This window comes from Stylophora pistillata, chromosome 8 (genome assembly GCF_964205215.1).
Source record: "Stylophora pistillata chromosome 8, jaStyPist1.2, whole genome shotgun sequence".
NCBI classification, from domain to species: Eukaryota; Metazoa; Cnidaria; class Anthozoa; order Scleractinia; family Pocilloporidae; genus Stylophora; species Stylophora pistillata.
In genome coordinates, this window is record NC_142526.1 from 4,420,880 (window position 1) to 4,438,521 (window position 17,642).

General features: G+C 39.9%; 1 protein-coding gene and 1 pseudogene across 5 annotated transcripts; one reads left to right on the forward strand and one right to left on the reverse strand.

The window, feature by feature from the left end:
* The first annotated feature begins 68 nt into the window (after positions 1–68).
* Positions 69–4,808, forward strand: LOC148724534 (uncharacterized; annotated as a pseudogene). Its single transcript, XR_015991168.1, has 4 exons — positions 69–1,332; positions 1,365–1,452; positions 2,136–2,250; positions 3,071–4,808. The product of XR_015991168.1 is annotated as an uncharacterized LOC148724534 (transcript).
* Positions 4,809–7,339: 2,531 nt separating this feature from the next.
* LOC148724535 (uncharacterized) lies at positions 7,340–17,255 on the reverse strand. 4 transcript variants are annotated; one of them, XM_088731831.1, is made up of 9 exons: positions 16,964–17,255; positions 15,052–15,170; positions 13,865–14,716; positions 13,415–13,634; positions 11,373–12,712; positions 10,402–10,545; positions 9,666–9,802; positions 8,776–8,938; positions 7,340–8,009 (listed from the first exon to the last, which is right to left on the reverse strand). In XM_088731831.1, the coding sequence occupies exons 2-9, from the start codon at positions 15,155–15,157 to the stop codon at positions 7,825–7,827; spliced, it is 3,147 nt and encodes a 1,048-aa protein (XP_088587957.1). In that variant the 5' UTR covers positions 15,158–15,170; positions 16,964–17,255; the 3' UTR covers positions 7,340–7,824. The 4 variants fall into 4 exon arrangements, with proteins under 4 accessions (XP_088587957.1, XP_088587959.1, XP_088587956.1 ...); XM_088731833.1 differs by lacking the exon at positions 16,964–17,255 and adding an exon at positions 15,338–15,422 and having other exon boundaries at positions 10,402–10,542; XM_088731830.1 differs by lacking the exon at positions 16,964–17,255 and adding an exon at positions 15,338–15,422.
* Between the last annotated feature and the right edge of the window lie 387 nt (positions 17,256–17,642).

Below are 17,642 nucleotides of genomic sequence, written 5' to 3' on the forward strand. Positions count from 1 at the left end.
GTTTTTCGCTAAAATCAACATACTGATTTATCTCCAGAAACCTTAAAAATTATTGAGGTGTTAGAATGAAATTTTCCGTAATGTTCTCTTAACGGGAAATTGCTCATGAATGCTTAGACGTGGTCGGGATATTTGCCTTTTTCCAGCGATGTGTATTTTTCTCGAAAAAGGAAGTTATGAATACCAAAATCATCATAAAGGCAAGGGTCTTACTGCGACAACGAATGACTACTCCATAAATATTTCACAACTGGTTGAAAAGAGAACTGTCCAGAGCTAACACTGCTAACTTTTCATTTTGCCATTGCACGCACTGTTATAGAGGCAAATTCACAAAACGAAGAGAAATGAAGTTCTCAACAATGAAATTATCGGTACTGCTTTTATCTTTAATTCTGACGTGTATTTATGCTGCATTCCAGCAAGGTGAGTAAAGTGGCATAAACACCACTCAAGGCTTTAATTTTTTCGAAACTACTCATCACAAATCTTGTTCGACCTCTCTGATCAGATTATTTGCCGGCTTAAATTCAGGCTACGTAACGTTTCATCTTAAACGGTGTTCTAAAACGACCTTTCAATTTTAACGTTTTAATGAGCCAGATTAATAATGATTAAAAAAAAATGTGTTCTTGAAAACAATTGCAACAAAGTTACAATCGCTTTTAATTTAACGACTTTCAAAAATAGTTCATTTGTTTGCAGACCGTTTCAAATGTAAAGACAGATTTCCTTGCCCTATATTTGAGTTTAACTCCTAAAATTTTAGCGCTATTACATTTATGTGGCATGAAACGTAAAGGGAGAGGGGGTAGGGATGACAATCTCATATTGCCCACGGTCTCCTGTCCCGCCTTCCCCAACCAGGGACGTGTTTTAATACTATTTCTGTTTAGACTTGTCTGCCAGTGGTGGATTGATCTTTAAATTTGCAATTTTTTACTCTTTCTTTTCCACAGTACTTCCTATTTATTAATTCAAAACATAACATTTAGAAAACTTTGATATTCCTCATTCATTACTTCATAAAGCTCAAAATTTGGAAAATGATATGTAACCGGCTCATCCCTGTCTGCCTTCGCACATGACAGGGAGTTATAAGATTGATTATAATTGTAAGCTCTTCGAGACATTTGCAATGTGTTATCCCATCCTATATTTTGTCTTAGACGAAGATTGTCGACAACTGGAGATGAATCTGGCAGTCACGGGCTTCTTTCTAATTGGTCACGTGTTCAAGACCATGGAGACAGAATGAGCCAGTGCCTGCGAAGTGAATTGTTACGCGGAGAATAACTGTATATGATACAATCTAAAACCTCGGCCCACAAAATTTCATCACAAAAACCTCTTCCGGATGGGACATATTTGAGTGAATTGAGTGATTCCGATGATGTTGCTCATCCATTGAATATGAGATACAGAGATGGAACTATTTACAAATCATTTAAGGTGAGGGTGAGCCGCCGTTATCCGAACTCTGGGATGTAATTCGAGAAATCTCAGAGGAGAGTCCTGATAAAATGCAAGGCCCAGCTGTTCAAAGTGCGGATAACGCCATCCAACGGATGAAATGCTATCCAGCGGAAACGTTTTGACCAAAACCCACCATGCCGTCACAGGGAAAGCAAGTTATTTAGTGTATAGCCTTGTCCAACTTGCAAACAACGGGGGCCAGGCATCGATGGGATTCGAACCCATACCTAATAGCAACTCCATTGCCTTTGTACTGAATTAAGGTCCATACCAAATCCACGTGGCAGGAAATTAATAGATAAAAGCGATAATGGAGTACGTGGATGAGAGGATAAAAATTCAATGCATTGATACATACGTGGATGCATAGGTGATAAATGCATTGATCCCTGCCTGGATCGGTGACGAAAGCACAGTTGAGAGACGATTCCTTAGATAACTCGTTTAGCGACTTCCTGGACGTATGAATGCATAGATCCAAGAATGAAGATTGCATCTGAGGCTGAGTGTATGGACGCAATACATGCATGCAATTTAAATGCAAAAGTGCATAGATACATTGGTGTCAGTCGTGCATAAATGATTTTTGTATCAAAACCAAACACGCTTTGCGACCGTACCTTAGACCAAACAGTAGTAATTTATGCTTTATCTTACAGAACGTTTGTTTTAAAAAGCCTTGCCCAGTTACCCAGAGTTGTCAAACTGGCTTTCTCCGTAAAGGTTATCATTGTGTGTGCAGGAATGGGCTGATGGGACAAAACTGTAATGAAGGTAAGTTGATCAACTGATTCGTCTGTTTATTTATTTACAACAAGTCTCCGCAGAGGTTGTTTAGAAGCAAACCAGTTAGTACTTTAGAACATAGCTAGCAGAGTCGCGCAATCAAATTCATTATACGCAAGCGTGCTCAAAATCCCGATAGTGCACGCTGATAGCGTCAGCAAATCCGACTTCGCCAGAAATTTTTTTTTTCGCGCGAGCGGCCTTTTTTAGCGCGGGGAAATATAATATATTTCGCGAACATAATGGATACAAACAGAAACTCGGCCTGCTAGTCCGAAAACGAAGACAATGTTTGGACCTTTTCCCTTGGGCTAGAGTTCTTAAATGAGACAGAAAAAGAGAAAAACAAAGGAAAAGGATACTCGGCATCAGCACCATCACGATTCGCTTTAACTGATATTGTTGTCCGTTTTTCGCGTCGGATTTGATGCACAATTCCACCGGCCATGTTCTAAAACAATTGGTTCATGCTTTCAGCTGTGCACTATCGAGTTATGGAGCACGTGGGAAGTTGGGAAAGCACTCATGAAGCTAGAGTTGCCCTCGGCTATCGCCTCGGGCAACTCTTACGCTTCTCTCGTGCTCTCCAAACTTCCCGCGTGCTCCATAAGTCGATAGTGCACGCTAAAGCATAAACCAATTGTTAATTAGTAGACTACTGTACATCTTACGCTGTTGCTGAACAGTGAAAAACACAAGTAATGCCGGTAAAATTGAACACAATAAGTCATTTGCATGGAAGCATTAGATGATTATTTTAGTTTCCGACTTTGCGATCTTTATTAAGAAATGCTGTTTTTGATTCCAGGACTTCCATCAGTACAAGTTCGTCTTGATAGAATCGAAACTGTGGAGGGTAGAAATGTTTCCATGACTTGTAACGCGACTGGTAATCCGTTGCCACATTCAGTTACATGGAGCAAGGCTGAAGGACTGCTACCTACTTCAAGAAGCTTCGTAAATGGACGAAGTCTAACCCTGTCGAACGTCTCTACACAAGACAGTGGTTCCTATCTGTGTGCTGCCACAAACATTCGGGGCAGCAAATCATCTGCACTTCACCTCCAAGTGTATTCAACTCTCAGATTCCCCATCGCCGTCGAATGCAACAGTGAAGGCCGATGAAAGTCTCACGCTGCCTTGTTCTGCCTTAAGCGACCTGACACCAACGATGTCGTGGGTATTTAATGGCACCTCGTCATTACCCTCAGGCGTAGTTATTGATTCCTCCAATAACTTGACAGTTTCATCTGCTAACTTCACCCATAATGGTACATACACTTGCCGTGCGTCTAATGCATTCAGCTCAATTCAAACAAATGCCATTATTTATGTCAATTACCCTGAAACCTGCACCAAAGTAAAGGTCAACATCAGCGACGTCAGTGGTGATGACTTCATTGATCCTGACGGTATTCTTGGTGAGAATCCATTTCCTGTTTTCTGTAACATGATTGACAAAGGTGGTGTTGGAGTGACAGTTGTCAGTCATGACAGCGAGAACAGGACACATGTAGATGGTTTTGAGCCGGTTGGTTCATATTCCCTCGACATCGATTACAACCCCGTCAGCATTTCTCAATTGAAGGTTCTAACAGAACTTTCCACCAACTGTCAACAGTTCATCAAATACGAGTGCCTGGACTCTGGGATTAGAAGGAATGAATATGCATGGTGGGTTTCACGTGACGGTGAAGAAATGACCTACTTTCATGGGGCAAGTCCAGTATATCATGGCTGCGCCTGTGGAAAGAACGGCTCGTTTGTTAACCCGTCGTGAGTCTGTAACTGCGATGATAATAAACAGACTTGGCGGATGGACAGCGGTCTTCTAACAAACAAGTCCCATCTTCCCGTCATTCAGTTGAGATTTGGCGATACGGGAAGCTATTATGACCACGGTTTCCGTCCCGAAGAAGGATACCACACCTTGGGAAAATTAGAGTGCTATGGAATGAACTGAGCAGTAAACTGTCGTCATGCGGAAACGCAAGGGACGAAAAAATTGCTGATACTTCGCCGACGAGTCGTTCTCGTCAAATTCTCAGATCATTTCGCACACGTCTCAGGTCAGTTCGTTGACGTTTCATAGTTCGTTTAACAAACGTTTCAGGTCATTCACAAACGTCTCGTCTTTGTTTTGTCTTCTTCGTACAAATAAGTGACAAATAAAATGCTGTACAGTTAACAGACGGTACAAGGTTGGATGTTGTCCTTGAGTAGCATAGTGTTATGAAGTCAGAATTGTAAATCAAATGAAGCCAGGTATGCTACGATCATTTAGTTTTCCGAGCTTTCGTCGATCTACGGTATCATCAGGGAGGAGCTTTCTGAACTCAAAGATCCTTAATTCTAACTGTAGTATTTACCCTGACTCTATTTATTTCCTGCATAGACCTATTTCTACTGCATTTACATACCTGTCACGTTTCTGTCCTATTGTCTGCTGAACCTCTACCATCTAGCCAAACACCTCTGCCTGATATACTCTTCACTTCAAAGATTCCATCTACATTCCCTGATGATGCCGCAGATCGGCGAAAGCTCGGAAAACTAAATTATCTAATAGCATACCTGGCCTCAATCGACTGACACGTCTGACTTTATACGGTACAACATTAGTGCTTATCCTACACTGCCTGTTTTTTTATATGGGAACTCTTCGACTGCACGTTGTACGTGAGGCCTAGGTTGTCCATAAGTTTCCTTTTCCCTCTTCATCTTTTCATACGATCCATCAAGATTCCTGATCACTTCACATGTACCTCCGCTAATGTCATCTACTGTATAACTTGCACTTTTTGCAAAAAGGTATACATTGGCAAAACAAGAAGACGACTAGGTAAACGATTCCGAGAAAACTTTCGTGATGTAGAAAGGAGTGACAAGGACGCATCAAAACCAGTCGCTAGACACTTCAATCTTCATATTCATTCTAATCGATATATGGCAGTCTGCGGCCTTTCCTTACATTAAGGCAGCTCGGAAAGCTGCATAACTCTTTAACAAAAGTTTCTCTTTTGAATCGGTACTCTTAATGCCATAGCTATCAACGATACCTATGGAAGTATTCCACTGATTTATTGTTGTTTTCCTCGTAACCATGTTCCCACCTATAGCGTAGCGTAGCTCCACTTTCTGCATGTAAACACACATAATCCACAATTCCACCATTCGTCCTAACGAAAGGGCCAATACTCGAAACGTCAGCTTTCAAACCCTTCACGGTGGCCAATTTACAATATCAACTCAGTTGATAAAATCAATTTACGCTGTTACCTCCACCGGCGCAGTATCACAGTTTCTTTAGAAACTTACCCCTTTTATAAACTTTCAGTTTGTATTGAAACAACCTAACTCCGTTAAGACTCTAGTACTTTAGCCAAAGGACCTATATGAGACGTCAGCGAAATGCTCCGAGACGTTTGCGAACTGTTCGTTAATATAACGAAACTACTCGTAGACGAAACGACCGTTTCCCAGCGGACGACTGGGATGGACGTTACAACGGTTTTTAAAATTCCCAATCACAATTCGGAGTGCACATCAATATAAATTCACAGAAGGTTTTTTTTCCAATAGATAACTATTGTTTGACGGAAGTATAAATGAGTGATTAACGATAATAATTCTACTTATTTTGCGTAGAAATTGTGAGCGCAATGTAGATCATCGGGAGAAACAAACACAATATAGTTCCGAATTCTGATTCAAGTTAGCGTCATTTACTTAACTCCTTGTTATTACTTATTTTCCTGTTTTCTTTTTTTTATTATGTTCAAGTTATCTTGTAAAAGTGGATTTATATGCACAAGAGAATATACTCTTGATATGCACCGGTGTGCGATACGAATGTGTCACTCGTATCACAACTTTCTTTTCATTGTAGGCTACCCTTTTAGACTAGCCATTCAGGCTGTATGCGGCTCAGCCTGTACATATTAACCCTTTGAACGTTAGGAATGTCTAGCAGCTAATTTCTGCTTACAGTTTCAACCCTGACTCACATATGAAGGCCACGAGAATAACGAAAATAACAACCTACTTAAGAATCTCTTCATTTTGCAACAAACTCTCCTTGCCAGTGCCAGAGGAAATGAGTCGATAACAGTATGGAGAATATGCATGCCGATGTTACGGTGTAAAATGCTCCCCTAATCTGTACTGTACTGTTCATATTACCACCTTAAGTGGAGCCGGGGTAAAAAGAATTCCTCAGTTTTCCTATTGCTTTGCCGTTCGTGTAAAATTATTTGGGTTAGGTATAGACCAAAAAGGAATTAATTACTCCCATCTCCCCCTCTTTCCCGAAAAAAAAGGCCTCCACCCGTAAATCTTCGTTATGCAAAGAGAGGTCTGTTTTTGGAAGTACCTGACGATCAGACCCAGACAGGCGGAGCTCGGTCTTTCTCCGTAGCTGTACCAACTCTTTGAAGTTACTTGCCATTAAACATCAAAGTGCAAAAGCTTTTTTTTTTTCAAGAAACTCGAAACATTTTTACTTACTCAGTTATTAAGTTTATTGTATTGTTTTTTTTTCAGAAGTTATATATTTCTTTATTTCTTTCATTTGAAAAGTGCGCTGAAATTATGTACCTGTGCCCCAAATGAAGTTTTTACTATAATAATTATTATTGTTATTATTACTATTATTTTTTATCATTACACGCCTTTTTTTATCATTACACGCGTCCCCCGCAACAAGCAGGTGAAATTCCCGTTAGGGTGCCCCTGCCCTTCAAGGATCTGTGATCAGCAAACAAACTACGCGAACAACTTAGTGATCCTTGCCGGAAGATAAATACCGAAGTACATTCTGTCTTTACAAGCCGCAAGATCAAAGATGAGCTCAAAGCTAAGGAACTTAAACCTCCAATTGTCGACTAGGAAAACGTTGTATATCTCTTTAAGTGTATCTGTGCGATACAGATTATGTCGACTTTACAAGCCGACACCTACATCAACGTGTGGAGCATAAACGATCGGTAATCGGCAACCAGGTAAGAGAACATGGAATCGAACCATGTGAAATCGCATAGAACTTTAGGGTCCTGAGGAAATGCTCAAACAAGTTCGATTGTTTGATTTTCGAAATGCTTTTTATTCGGGACCTTAAGCCAAAATTGAACAAACAGAGCGATTCTATTCGCGCGAAGCTGTTTGCTTAACACTTCATATTAATTAATTTTCATCCTTTTCACCGCTTATCTACACCTCGTTTTTGCACTTTGTTATTAGTTATTAGCTTTATTGTTTATATGTAAATACTTGGTTTTTACTTTCATTCTATTGTTTCAGAAATCGTATATATGCGGAAATTTACTCATGAACTCTAACTTGAAAATGATCGTGGAGCGGTCGAAACGTCGTTCATATTTTTTCTCTCGTTTTTATCACTAAATTATTATCATTATTACCAGTGCGAATACCAATTCGAACTTTACGCGCCCTCAATTGAGCACATTTTAGTTCTGCTTGTCACTTTAAGTTAGGTACATCTGACTAGACACGCCCGACACTAAAGGCTGCAATATCCATCTACTTGTTGTCTTTGCTTTTTTTTTAGATGTAAGTATCTCGTTTATCTTGATAATCACAAGTTACATTGGCAGTGGACTGCAGAGTACAGTTGGAATGCATCTGGTCTCGGTTCAATGCTGGCGGTTTCTTTGTCGATTTGTTTAGTTTAACTCTGCACAACTCTAGAGCTCTTCCACTCACAGCGAATGCCAGAAAAATAAATAGCCCTATTAATTAAGAAAAGGAGCAAAATTCAGGAAATGTAGGAGGATGACGGGTAAACCGTGCTTATTTTATAAAACACCCACAGAACTTCTTTACACCTTAGCTACTGTTCCTCTATTTAATTTTTTTTTAAGTTCAAGGTCTCTGGCTCCTGAGAATGATATACCCTTAATGTATGGTCCCGAGGGAAACAGTTAGTTTTGTTTTTCCGGGAGTCCTGATGTTTCCCTGAACTTCGTTTCGGGAAACACCAGGACTCGAGGAAAGGCAAAACTAATTAGTTTCCCGCGGGACCATACATTAAGTGCTTTGTTATATATTTAGACTTTCCCTTAAACAATCATATGGCAAAAGCATGCGGTTATATTCGGTGCGCGGGCAACAACTGCGCAATTGTATCCCGATCGGGATACATTTGACTTGAACTAGATCAGGGGCACGTGACCGAGAATCAATCAATCACAGTGCTCGTTTTGTTAAGTGAAAGTCTAGGCATATAGCAATGTGATGTACCTCAAGTAATGCTTAGATGTTTCGGTAAGAAAAGCATGAACTCCGTGTGAATGTCCACGTACACGAGTAAATTTTGTGGCACAGAATTGTCACAAATATAACTACAAAATATTCACCAAAGTGAAGATGAATAGAGATGGAAATCTACCAAGCCGCGAAACGACAATGGAAAATATCCACCTTTTTCAAGGACACTGAGATGGATACCAAGAGGAGAGACAGAAGAAGTAAATATAATGGTAAAAGAAAACCTACCTTGAAGACTGTTCATAATCACATACGGGTACCATAAGAACGACAATGCCTTCACATTCGCAACAATTCCAAGAATCCAAGTCAAGCCCACAACTGACACCATTTTGACGCAAATTACAGCCACACTGTTGCTTTGTCGCTGATGGGTGATTTGTTGAGTTTCCTTTAAGAGAATAAGAAATAAATATTGAGAGCATTTTTCAAAGTGATCCTAGCTAGATTGCTTTGGTTTTGCTTTACTTCGCTCTGGGACTGGCTATCACCATCTCAACCAATCAAATTTTCCCGCGCTTTAAGCAGGTTGCCTGTTTCTACTTTGAGTTCTCATTGGACAGGGATGATGTTAACCTTTGTTCTGATTGGTCGCTGGGATTTATTTGGTTTCGACAGTTCTTTGAAAACTGCTCTAACAAAAAAAAACATTTACAAGAAGTTACATTATTTACTAATTACCACTTAGTTTTCCAGCTGTTTGTTATATCAATAAAGATATACATCATGTATTTCCTGAACACTAAGAAAGAGTACTATTTCCCATTGACGGTTACTTTGACCTGGCAACTTTTGAGAGTGACAAGCATCTAATTTCTCCTCACAGGGTCACCACTAAATCAAATATTAAGGTCAGGAGAATAAAGGAAATGATCATCAACAAAAGAAGCTGTTGACTGTAACAGAAACTCTGTCCATCAGTACCGTAGGACTGAATCCAACGAGTTAAACCTGGCTCCTTAGCGCCTCGTGTGCGAAAAAAAAAATATCACTTCATTTTTCTTTGGTACCGAAAATATGCATACTGATATCGGTTAAATCTTTCCATTAACTTAACTTCTTCTACTAAAGGGTCAAACGTGGTTAAAAGAAAAAACGTCGATGAAATCTGCAAATACCTTTCGTGTTTTGACGATGCGACTCACAGTGTGTCCGAATGCGAATAGATTGAAGAGCAGGACTAGAGCGACGGGCAGAACAAACGAATAAAGCTTGGCCAGCGGCTGAGATATAAAACATTCCTCTTTACCTTGTCCTATTGTGAATATAAGAAATTCACAAATTCTTAATACCAAAAGGTTTTTAGTAAGAGAGGAAAATAGTATTTTGAGACCGCACATAATCTATCGCCAAAGTGAGATGTTGAAGGATTTTGATTTGGAAACAATGAAATTTGACCTGTTCTCCCAATAAGGCTCTCTAATATTCTTTTGACTTCCCTTCCCTTCCCTTCCCTTCTCTTCCCTTCCCTCCCCCCCCCCCACACCCTCGTTGGTAGTTAATTGGCAGTCAGTTTTCTATAGTCCCACCCTTCATACTATGTTAGCAACGGCTGTTCCCCTTCCAAAGAAGACCATGTGATCCCCCAAAAATCCTTCGTGTCACCACCGAAGCGAAAAAAATTTCAAATGATTGGTCCCTCATATGGGTATGGAAACGTACTCCCTAACCAAAAACAATAAACTAGAGCTTTAACAAAGGTCAATTTTTCTGAACCCTCAATGCTTTAGAAATGCAAGGAACTCGCCAATAACTAATTTTATAAACATTCCCTACGTACAAAGAATCAACGAGAGCTCCGATGATGGTTTATACCTCAATGGCATCAATAATTTAGCAATGCAAAAAACTCACCATATCCGATAGCTCCTCTTTGTATATGATCAATTACGACACATGTGACGACAATCACAGCCGGAACTCCCCAGGCATACACACAGTACACCGTAAGACGTTTCTTGTCGCCATCATGTAGATTCGCTGCAACTCCCGATCCTTCTTTTGAAATAATGATAAGTGCGTTAAGACCAACGTAGGTTATAGTATTAACTTAGTGATTTATTAGAGGGCTGAATCGGGAAGTTACTGAGCTATAGAACTCATCAGGTCTTCAGCGAAGTAAGGACCTCGCTTGCTACGGATCTCTCTCTCTCTCCGTCTCCCTCTGGCTGCTATGCGGCAGAAATGTCTTTCAAATATCTCGAGGAATTGGGACTGAGTAAAGTCTATTCATAAGAGTAAACTTTGGGGAGAACACTACCTCTTGAAGGGCTTACCAAGATTCTCTCCCATGAAGCAATTGCAAGCATTGCAAGGGTTACTCGAAGGGATGATAGACCATCGCAAGATGTCTAAACCGTTACCCTAACCCCCACCCCACCCTGGAATTTCGTCACTTCTGCATTACCCGCTCCTGGCTGGAGGGGGTGATGCAACAGTGAAGCATCTTGTCCAAGCATCTCGAGGAATTGGGACTGAGTAAAGTCTATTCATAAGAGTAAACTTTGGGGAGAACACTAACTCTTGAAGGGCTTACCAAGATTCTCTCCCATGAAGCAATTGCAAGCATTGCAAGGGTTACTCGAAGGGATGATAGACCATCGCAAGATGCCTAAACCGTTACCCTCACACCCACCCCACCCTGGAATTTCGTCACTGTTGCATTACCCGCTCCTGGCTGGAGGGGGTGATGCAACAGTGAAGCATGTTGTCCAAGCACGTCTCATTTTCATCACATCTTCGTAATGCAAGTGATAAACATATACTAGGTTCGTACCCTTTTTCAGAAAAAAATTTCAAGGACTCTTTCAGGAAAATGAACTTACTTAACGGAGCAAAAATCCGATGCACATCATAAGCCATTACGCTCATCCAAGTAAAAGAAGAGAGAACAAAGAAATGGAGTAGAACTGCAACTGACAGACACGTCTCGGGATCTTTAATCTCTCCTCCCGCAACGAAACAACTCTGATGCAGCAGAAGAGAGATGGCCAAGTTTATAATGATTTTCCCCGGTAGGTTGCGGAGCTCAGTAAACATGATGTATGTCAAAAGCAGAAGAATTAGAGAGACCATCGAAAGTATGGATCCAATAAAAGTGAAAAGCTGCAGTGATGCTGGCGTGGCTCTATTGATCTCAGTCCACTGATAATCGCGCTTCAAATTTGTACCAGTAAAGTTCCTCGAAAGATTTACACATAACAGTAGTTTATCGTCAATAAATTTGTAGGTGTTGTTATTGTAAGTCTTCCTGTAATGACTCGAATAGATGGATCCGTTGGGAAGCTGCTTGAAATCCGTTTTGTTAAACGTCACAATAGTACAGTTTGGATTCCAATAGTCTGAGCTATTGCGCTTATCAAGCTGACGGTCGCCATAATCTTCAAGTGAGACAACTTTTTTGCAGCTTGCAGCGTAAGGATCATACAACTCATCACCAGAACAAACTACGGTACGTTCAATCCGTTGAAACACGCCCTCTTTTATCTCATCTACCCGAATCTTGCATTTCGACGTGGAAGTAAAATCAAACAAAATGGTCAAGGGTGGAAGATTCGGAGCACTCCCAGATTCACATTCATTTTGGAGATCAACAGGTTTGAAGCCATTACACAATGCGCATTGTGGGTTTCGAAAACGTAGTATTCCCGCCGAATTCAAACACACTGGGAAAGCGTACCGCAGGCACTCCATTTGGCAGTGAGATTGGTTTTTTTGTTGACTCACTACTTGACAATCTTGAAACCGAGGAATGCATCGTTTCAATGAGCTTTGCTGGAAATCTTGCGGTGATATGTCCAGCGAACAGTTGTTTAGCAAAGTGTTCACATTAGTGGAAATATTCGATGCGGTAAAGTTGAACCATGAAGAGCAGACAAAACTAAGCCTCCAGTAAGTCGTGTTTACAGCTCCATTACATCTTGCACAAAATATGTTTTTATACGTTTTGAAATTGTCTTCGTCGAAAACCGGCAAACTTATCAGGAGTTCACTTTGATCTTCGTTCTCACATTTTTTTCGCGTTTCGTTTTCTTCCCATTTTTGAGGACATGTACTCCAGACAGCGTAACCGTTGTAAATGGGCCTAAGTGGGTTGTCTTTTAAAGCGAAGCAGGTTTCAGTTGCACTTAAAGTGCTTCTTTCAGGATTCACTTGCGCACGACAACTATGAAGGAAACCATGACATAAATTAGAGAACTAAAACTTCTGACAGCACATTAAAAAATTATCAAAAATTGCATGCGTGGTGCCTTTTAATAGAATGTCATAATTCCATGAACAAAGTCATCACAGCGCTCAATCACAGAAAGAAGAAACCACAAAGACCCGACAAAATTTAAAAATAAAAGACAAAAGTTAATTCAAGAAATTGTCTGTAGCGCGGGAAAACATAGTTATGAGCAGGTCGTGGATAGGTTTGGATTTACACCTTATTGACTGTGGAGGTGGTGTAAGTATTCAAGATCATTCGATCAAAAGTGCATCATTCATGCAATTTTGTGCTGTAGGAAGTCGTCTATGGCTAAATCCAGTCGATATTTTCATGTCAACATGGTTGATCAAATCGTTAAATAAATGAAATGTGAGCAGGATAAAAATATCATGTAAGGTTTACTTGCACGGTACATGAATGTGGTGATTGCACTTTTACAACGTACGCGTCTAGTAAAACTCTCTTTTTCGTTCAATGTGACTTGAAATGATTCAGTCAGTAGGAAGCAGATCATAATCAGTAATCATCTATTTACTACCGTAAACAGTGCACACCTTAAAGCAGCCACTGTCACTTACCTTTTTTTGCACTGCGACCTAGTATCAAACAACACACAGTCAAATCAACGAACAATAAAAAAGGAAGAAAGCTTACATTACATCGAAGTCGTAGCAGCAGTCACCAAAGCTGTCACAAAGCCTATCACAGTAGCATAGGGGTATAAACCTACTAAATACGGGTATAGAAACATTTTCCAATCTGTCGTCGTTGCCACAGCGATTTTTGCAGGTAAATCTCTTATAGTTATCATAGCTTCGGAAACATCGGAGTATAAAACGTCGAACACTCTCAATCCATTTTGGATCTATGGAGGCTAAGGATGTAAACAAACAAACAATATATTTTTAACTCGTTTTGCAATATACGTTGAACAGTTGAGGAAATGAATAAAACCTTCACTCCAAATTCATGGCCACAGATTACTGGCAAGGCATTCTAGAAGGTCCCAAATTTCCTCTTGAATATTACACGTACATAATGTGCTTAAGCAAATGCATAAAAGACTATAGTGTTTCCTGAGTGAGACTTGAATTTTTGCCTTACCATTGGTTGGGATTTCATTTGGACTGCAAATGAGGCGTAAAGAATTAAGGATGAAGTAGTCAGGGGCAGGTGCAGTCGGAGAAACAACTAAACTGGGTAAGGTACCACCGGTCAGATTCCCGCTCGATGAAGTTGGAGATTCAGAAGATAGTGGAGTCGTCGGTACGGACGTTGATGGTAATTGCTGTAGTGGTGATTGTGGCTGCAATGTTGGGAGTTGTGGTGGCGGCCGTGGAAGTGGTGGTTGGGGAAGTAGTGGTCGAGGACGTGGTAGTAAGGTAGGTGCACGCGGTGTTTGGGTGGGATTCCCACCTGGTGGCGAAGGTGGACGACCAATTGAGCAAGAAGATGGTGGGGACGGAGGATTCTCGCCAGACGGCAATGAAGGAGGTGAAGGTAAGTGGTCATCGGCTGAAAGGCCTGGAGATGGAGGCCCACCGCCAGCTAGTGGCTCCCCATCTGGAGGTGGTAATGGTAGTAACGGCGGATTCCCATCAGATGAAGGTGGGGGAGGTAAAGGTGTTACAGGTGGATCCTCACCAGCTGAAAGAGATGGTGGAGATGGAGGTCCACCGACAGCCAACGGCTGCCCATCCGGAGAAGGTAATGGTGGTTGCGGAGGATTCCCACCCGGTGACGGTGAAGGAATTGAAGGTAGGTGGCCATCGGCTGGAAGAGATGGTGGGGAAGGAGGATCCCCAACAGACGACAATGAGGGAGATGAAGGCAGACGAGATAGAGACCCTCCGTCAACTAAAGATACTGGAGGAGAATGTGACGAACCCTCTGGAGAAGATGATAGGGACGTAGGATTCCTGCCAGCCGAAGGTGAAGGAAGTAGAGGCAGATGGGCTGAAACAAATGGGGATAAAGAGCCACTGCGCATGCTTGCCAGAGATGAAAACTTACAGTGACAAGTTTTACACTTTCAAGTCAAAACTAAAATAAGGAATCTAAAACGGTCGAAAGAGGCCCGTGATTAGTTAAGAGACAAACCGAAAAAAATCAAAACTTTGGAAAAATTTCACTTCAGTTTTGACAAAAATCTCACCTTACCAGAGGGCATAAGTCGATATCTTGCAATGGTCTGCTTTCAAAATTTTACATCCTTTCACAACTATAACTGTATCTGATAAAGCAGGATTGTTAATTAAAATGATAAGATTATGTTATGTAGCCTGGATTACCTGAGACGCTGCTTTGAGCGCTTTCGACTTCATCGTGAAAAAGGACTGTTGCGTAAAATGCCACAAACAAAGCTGTTGTTGAACGATGTCGAAGAACTAGAAGCATCTTTTTCACACACCTGAAAATTAATTGAGAAACGGTTTGAACAAGATAGATTGCGTATAAGGCTATGTAGAGAATCCTCGAAGCTGAGTTTTATCGAGGAAAATCGTTACGCTTTCTATCAAAATCATTATCCTTTGACAACACATTAGTCAGTGCCCTCATGCGATCTTGAAAACAAACCTTATGAGCGTTGTTCTGATGTTTACACTAGGATGTGTCTTAAGAAAAGAAAGCAAACAAAATATCAAATGTTATTCACCTTCTTGTCCCAAATGTCCTGCAGTGTTTGGTATCGTTTTACCGGTTTTCATTAAAGTTAAGTTTAACGTCGATGAGTTTCCGATAATTATTGTCATTGCTAAGAGTCTTTTTTTTTTTAATTTTTAAGCAATTCTCGATAAATCGGCGTACACTTCATTTATGGTGTCGATAATGCATATAACTCAACATAACCATGTGAACACTTTCATGTACAAAAGTGCGCAAACAGTTTTATTGCTTGATCACAGATTGTCAGTAAATCACATGTGAAAACGAAAAAAAAAAAAAGAAAAAGAGAGTGAAAAAAATGAGACCGAAAGGAACAAAAAAAAAAAAAGGAAAAATAATAGATTCTTGATTGCAAAGATTTTCTGAATTTCTTTCCGCAAACCATAATTGATGGGTCCACGTAGGAAATTTCCTATTGCTTCTTATTATCGTATTATGCGTTTGTATACAGGAGACAATATTGCATTTCAAGGTAATTTATTTCTCTTTTAAAGTGCTTATAAAGTAATTTTTTTTTTTTGCATAATTTTGTAGCTTATTATGTCCTTATTAAGGAATGACAAAAGAAATTTCAAGAAAATAAATTTAAATCGGCTTTTTGGTGGCTCTGATGACGTAGTTGGTGGTTCTGGCGCTTTGTTTAAGCTTTTGTTTGTTGTCTTCAGAACCACCAACTAAGTCACTTCCTTTTTAAGATGAGATCTGACCGCGCGCAAAATGAACCCATTTCAGTTTGAAAAATCCAAACTTTGAGGTTCAAAAAATAATGCAAGAAAGTTCTTTTGGTCGGTCAAAATCGCTTAGCTGTGTTCATCAAGACATAAGCAAACAAACAGGGCAAAAAAAATTTTTACTTCATAGGCGCTTTAAGCAGTCCTCACATATAGTAAGTTCACTATCAAGAAACAGCTGATTCCACTGCCATTCTAACAGCGATATCATTCGAAAAAAGTTACCTTAATGAAACTCAGATTGGATAAAATGACAGCTGCCTTATTCCAAGGTTACAATCTGGTCGGAGCTGACAAAATGTGACAATGATTTATTCCTGAATCACATCTCCACAGGGAGATATTCGAAACTTCGGCCCAGGAAATAATCAACTCTTCAGAAGATAATTGCGATATTAAACGCATCGGAAGTAAAAAGATATTTCAATTTGAGGGAAAAAAGAAGAGAAAATTTGTAAACGTTTTAAGAGGTTAAAGAATCAAGGTAAGATCTCGGTTTTAAGTTTCAGTAGACCGCGATTTTTGTATATGTAACCAAGAAAAATCATATTGACAATTTGAGACTTTTCACTGGTTTAATGATTTGATGAAAACTTATTTACTTTCCTCGATTCTTTCACCATGGTAAGTTAACAAATTATTATTCCAACATAGCCCTTACTTTTAATCAAGTAAAATTAACAATTTAAGTTCCCCTGCGGGGAAATTTAAACACTTACCTTTTTCAAATGCGCCTTCCTCTTTTCATTCTACTAATTAATTAATCTTGGAAAAAATAGAAAATATCATCTACACGGTTTCTAACCTTGACTTATATCCTGTTGGGAGATTGGCGCCACTCGCTGTTTCGCAATCTTCAGCAAGGTCAACTCAAAATGCAAATTCGGCCACAAATTGTGAATTCTACGGGAGGCAAAAACACATCAAAGTTCGATCAACTTATTAAAGATAGAAATCGATTTTTCAGATAAGCTTAGCTTATCTAGATAAAAGAGTGCATCCCCACACAATAAAATAACGAGATTTGAAAGAAATCGTCATCTGCTAGGGGCGCAACCTCTGATTACTGCTATCTTGCCTTCAGGGTTACAAACTAATGAACGTCAAGTTTATTACCTCCGTCATTAGGTCATGATTCGTTAATTATATTTTTTCAGCCGCTCTGAGGTGGGACCTCTTTACAAATGTGCTGATGAAAGCCAGCTGCAGATGACATTTCTCACACAGCACAATGGTAACTCGTTTTCTAACGAGCTCGACGCATTTTATTCAATCGCTCAAATAAAAATAGGTTTCAACCTCTTTTAATTTTGCCATGTGATCTGTGGGTCTTAAATGGACCAAAATTGGACCCTAATTACCATCTTCAAAACATGTTAATTAAAATTATGAAAATAAAATTCGAAAATGAATTTAAATTGAAAGCAAGTATCCAGGTAAAAGGCTCTTTTTGGTGTCAAAATATAATTTATCTGATTTCTCAC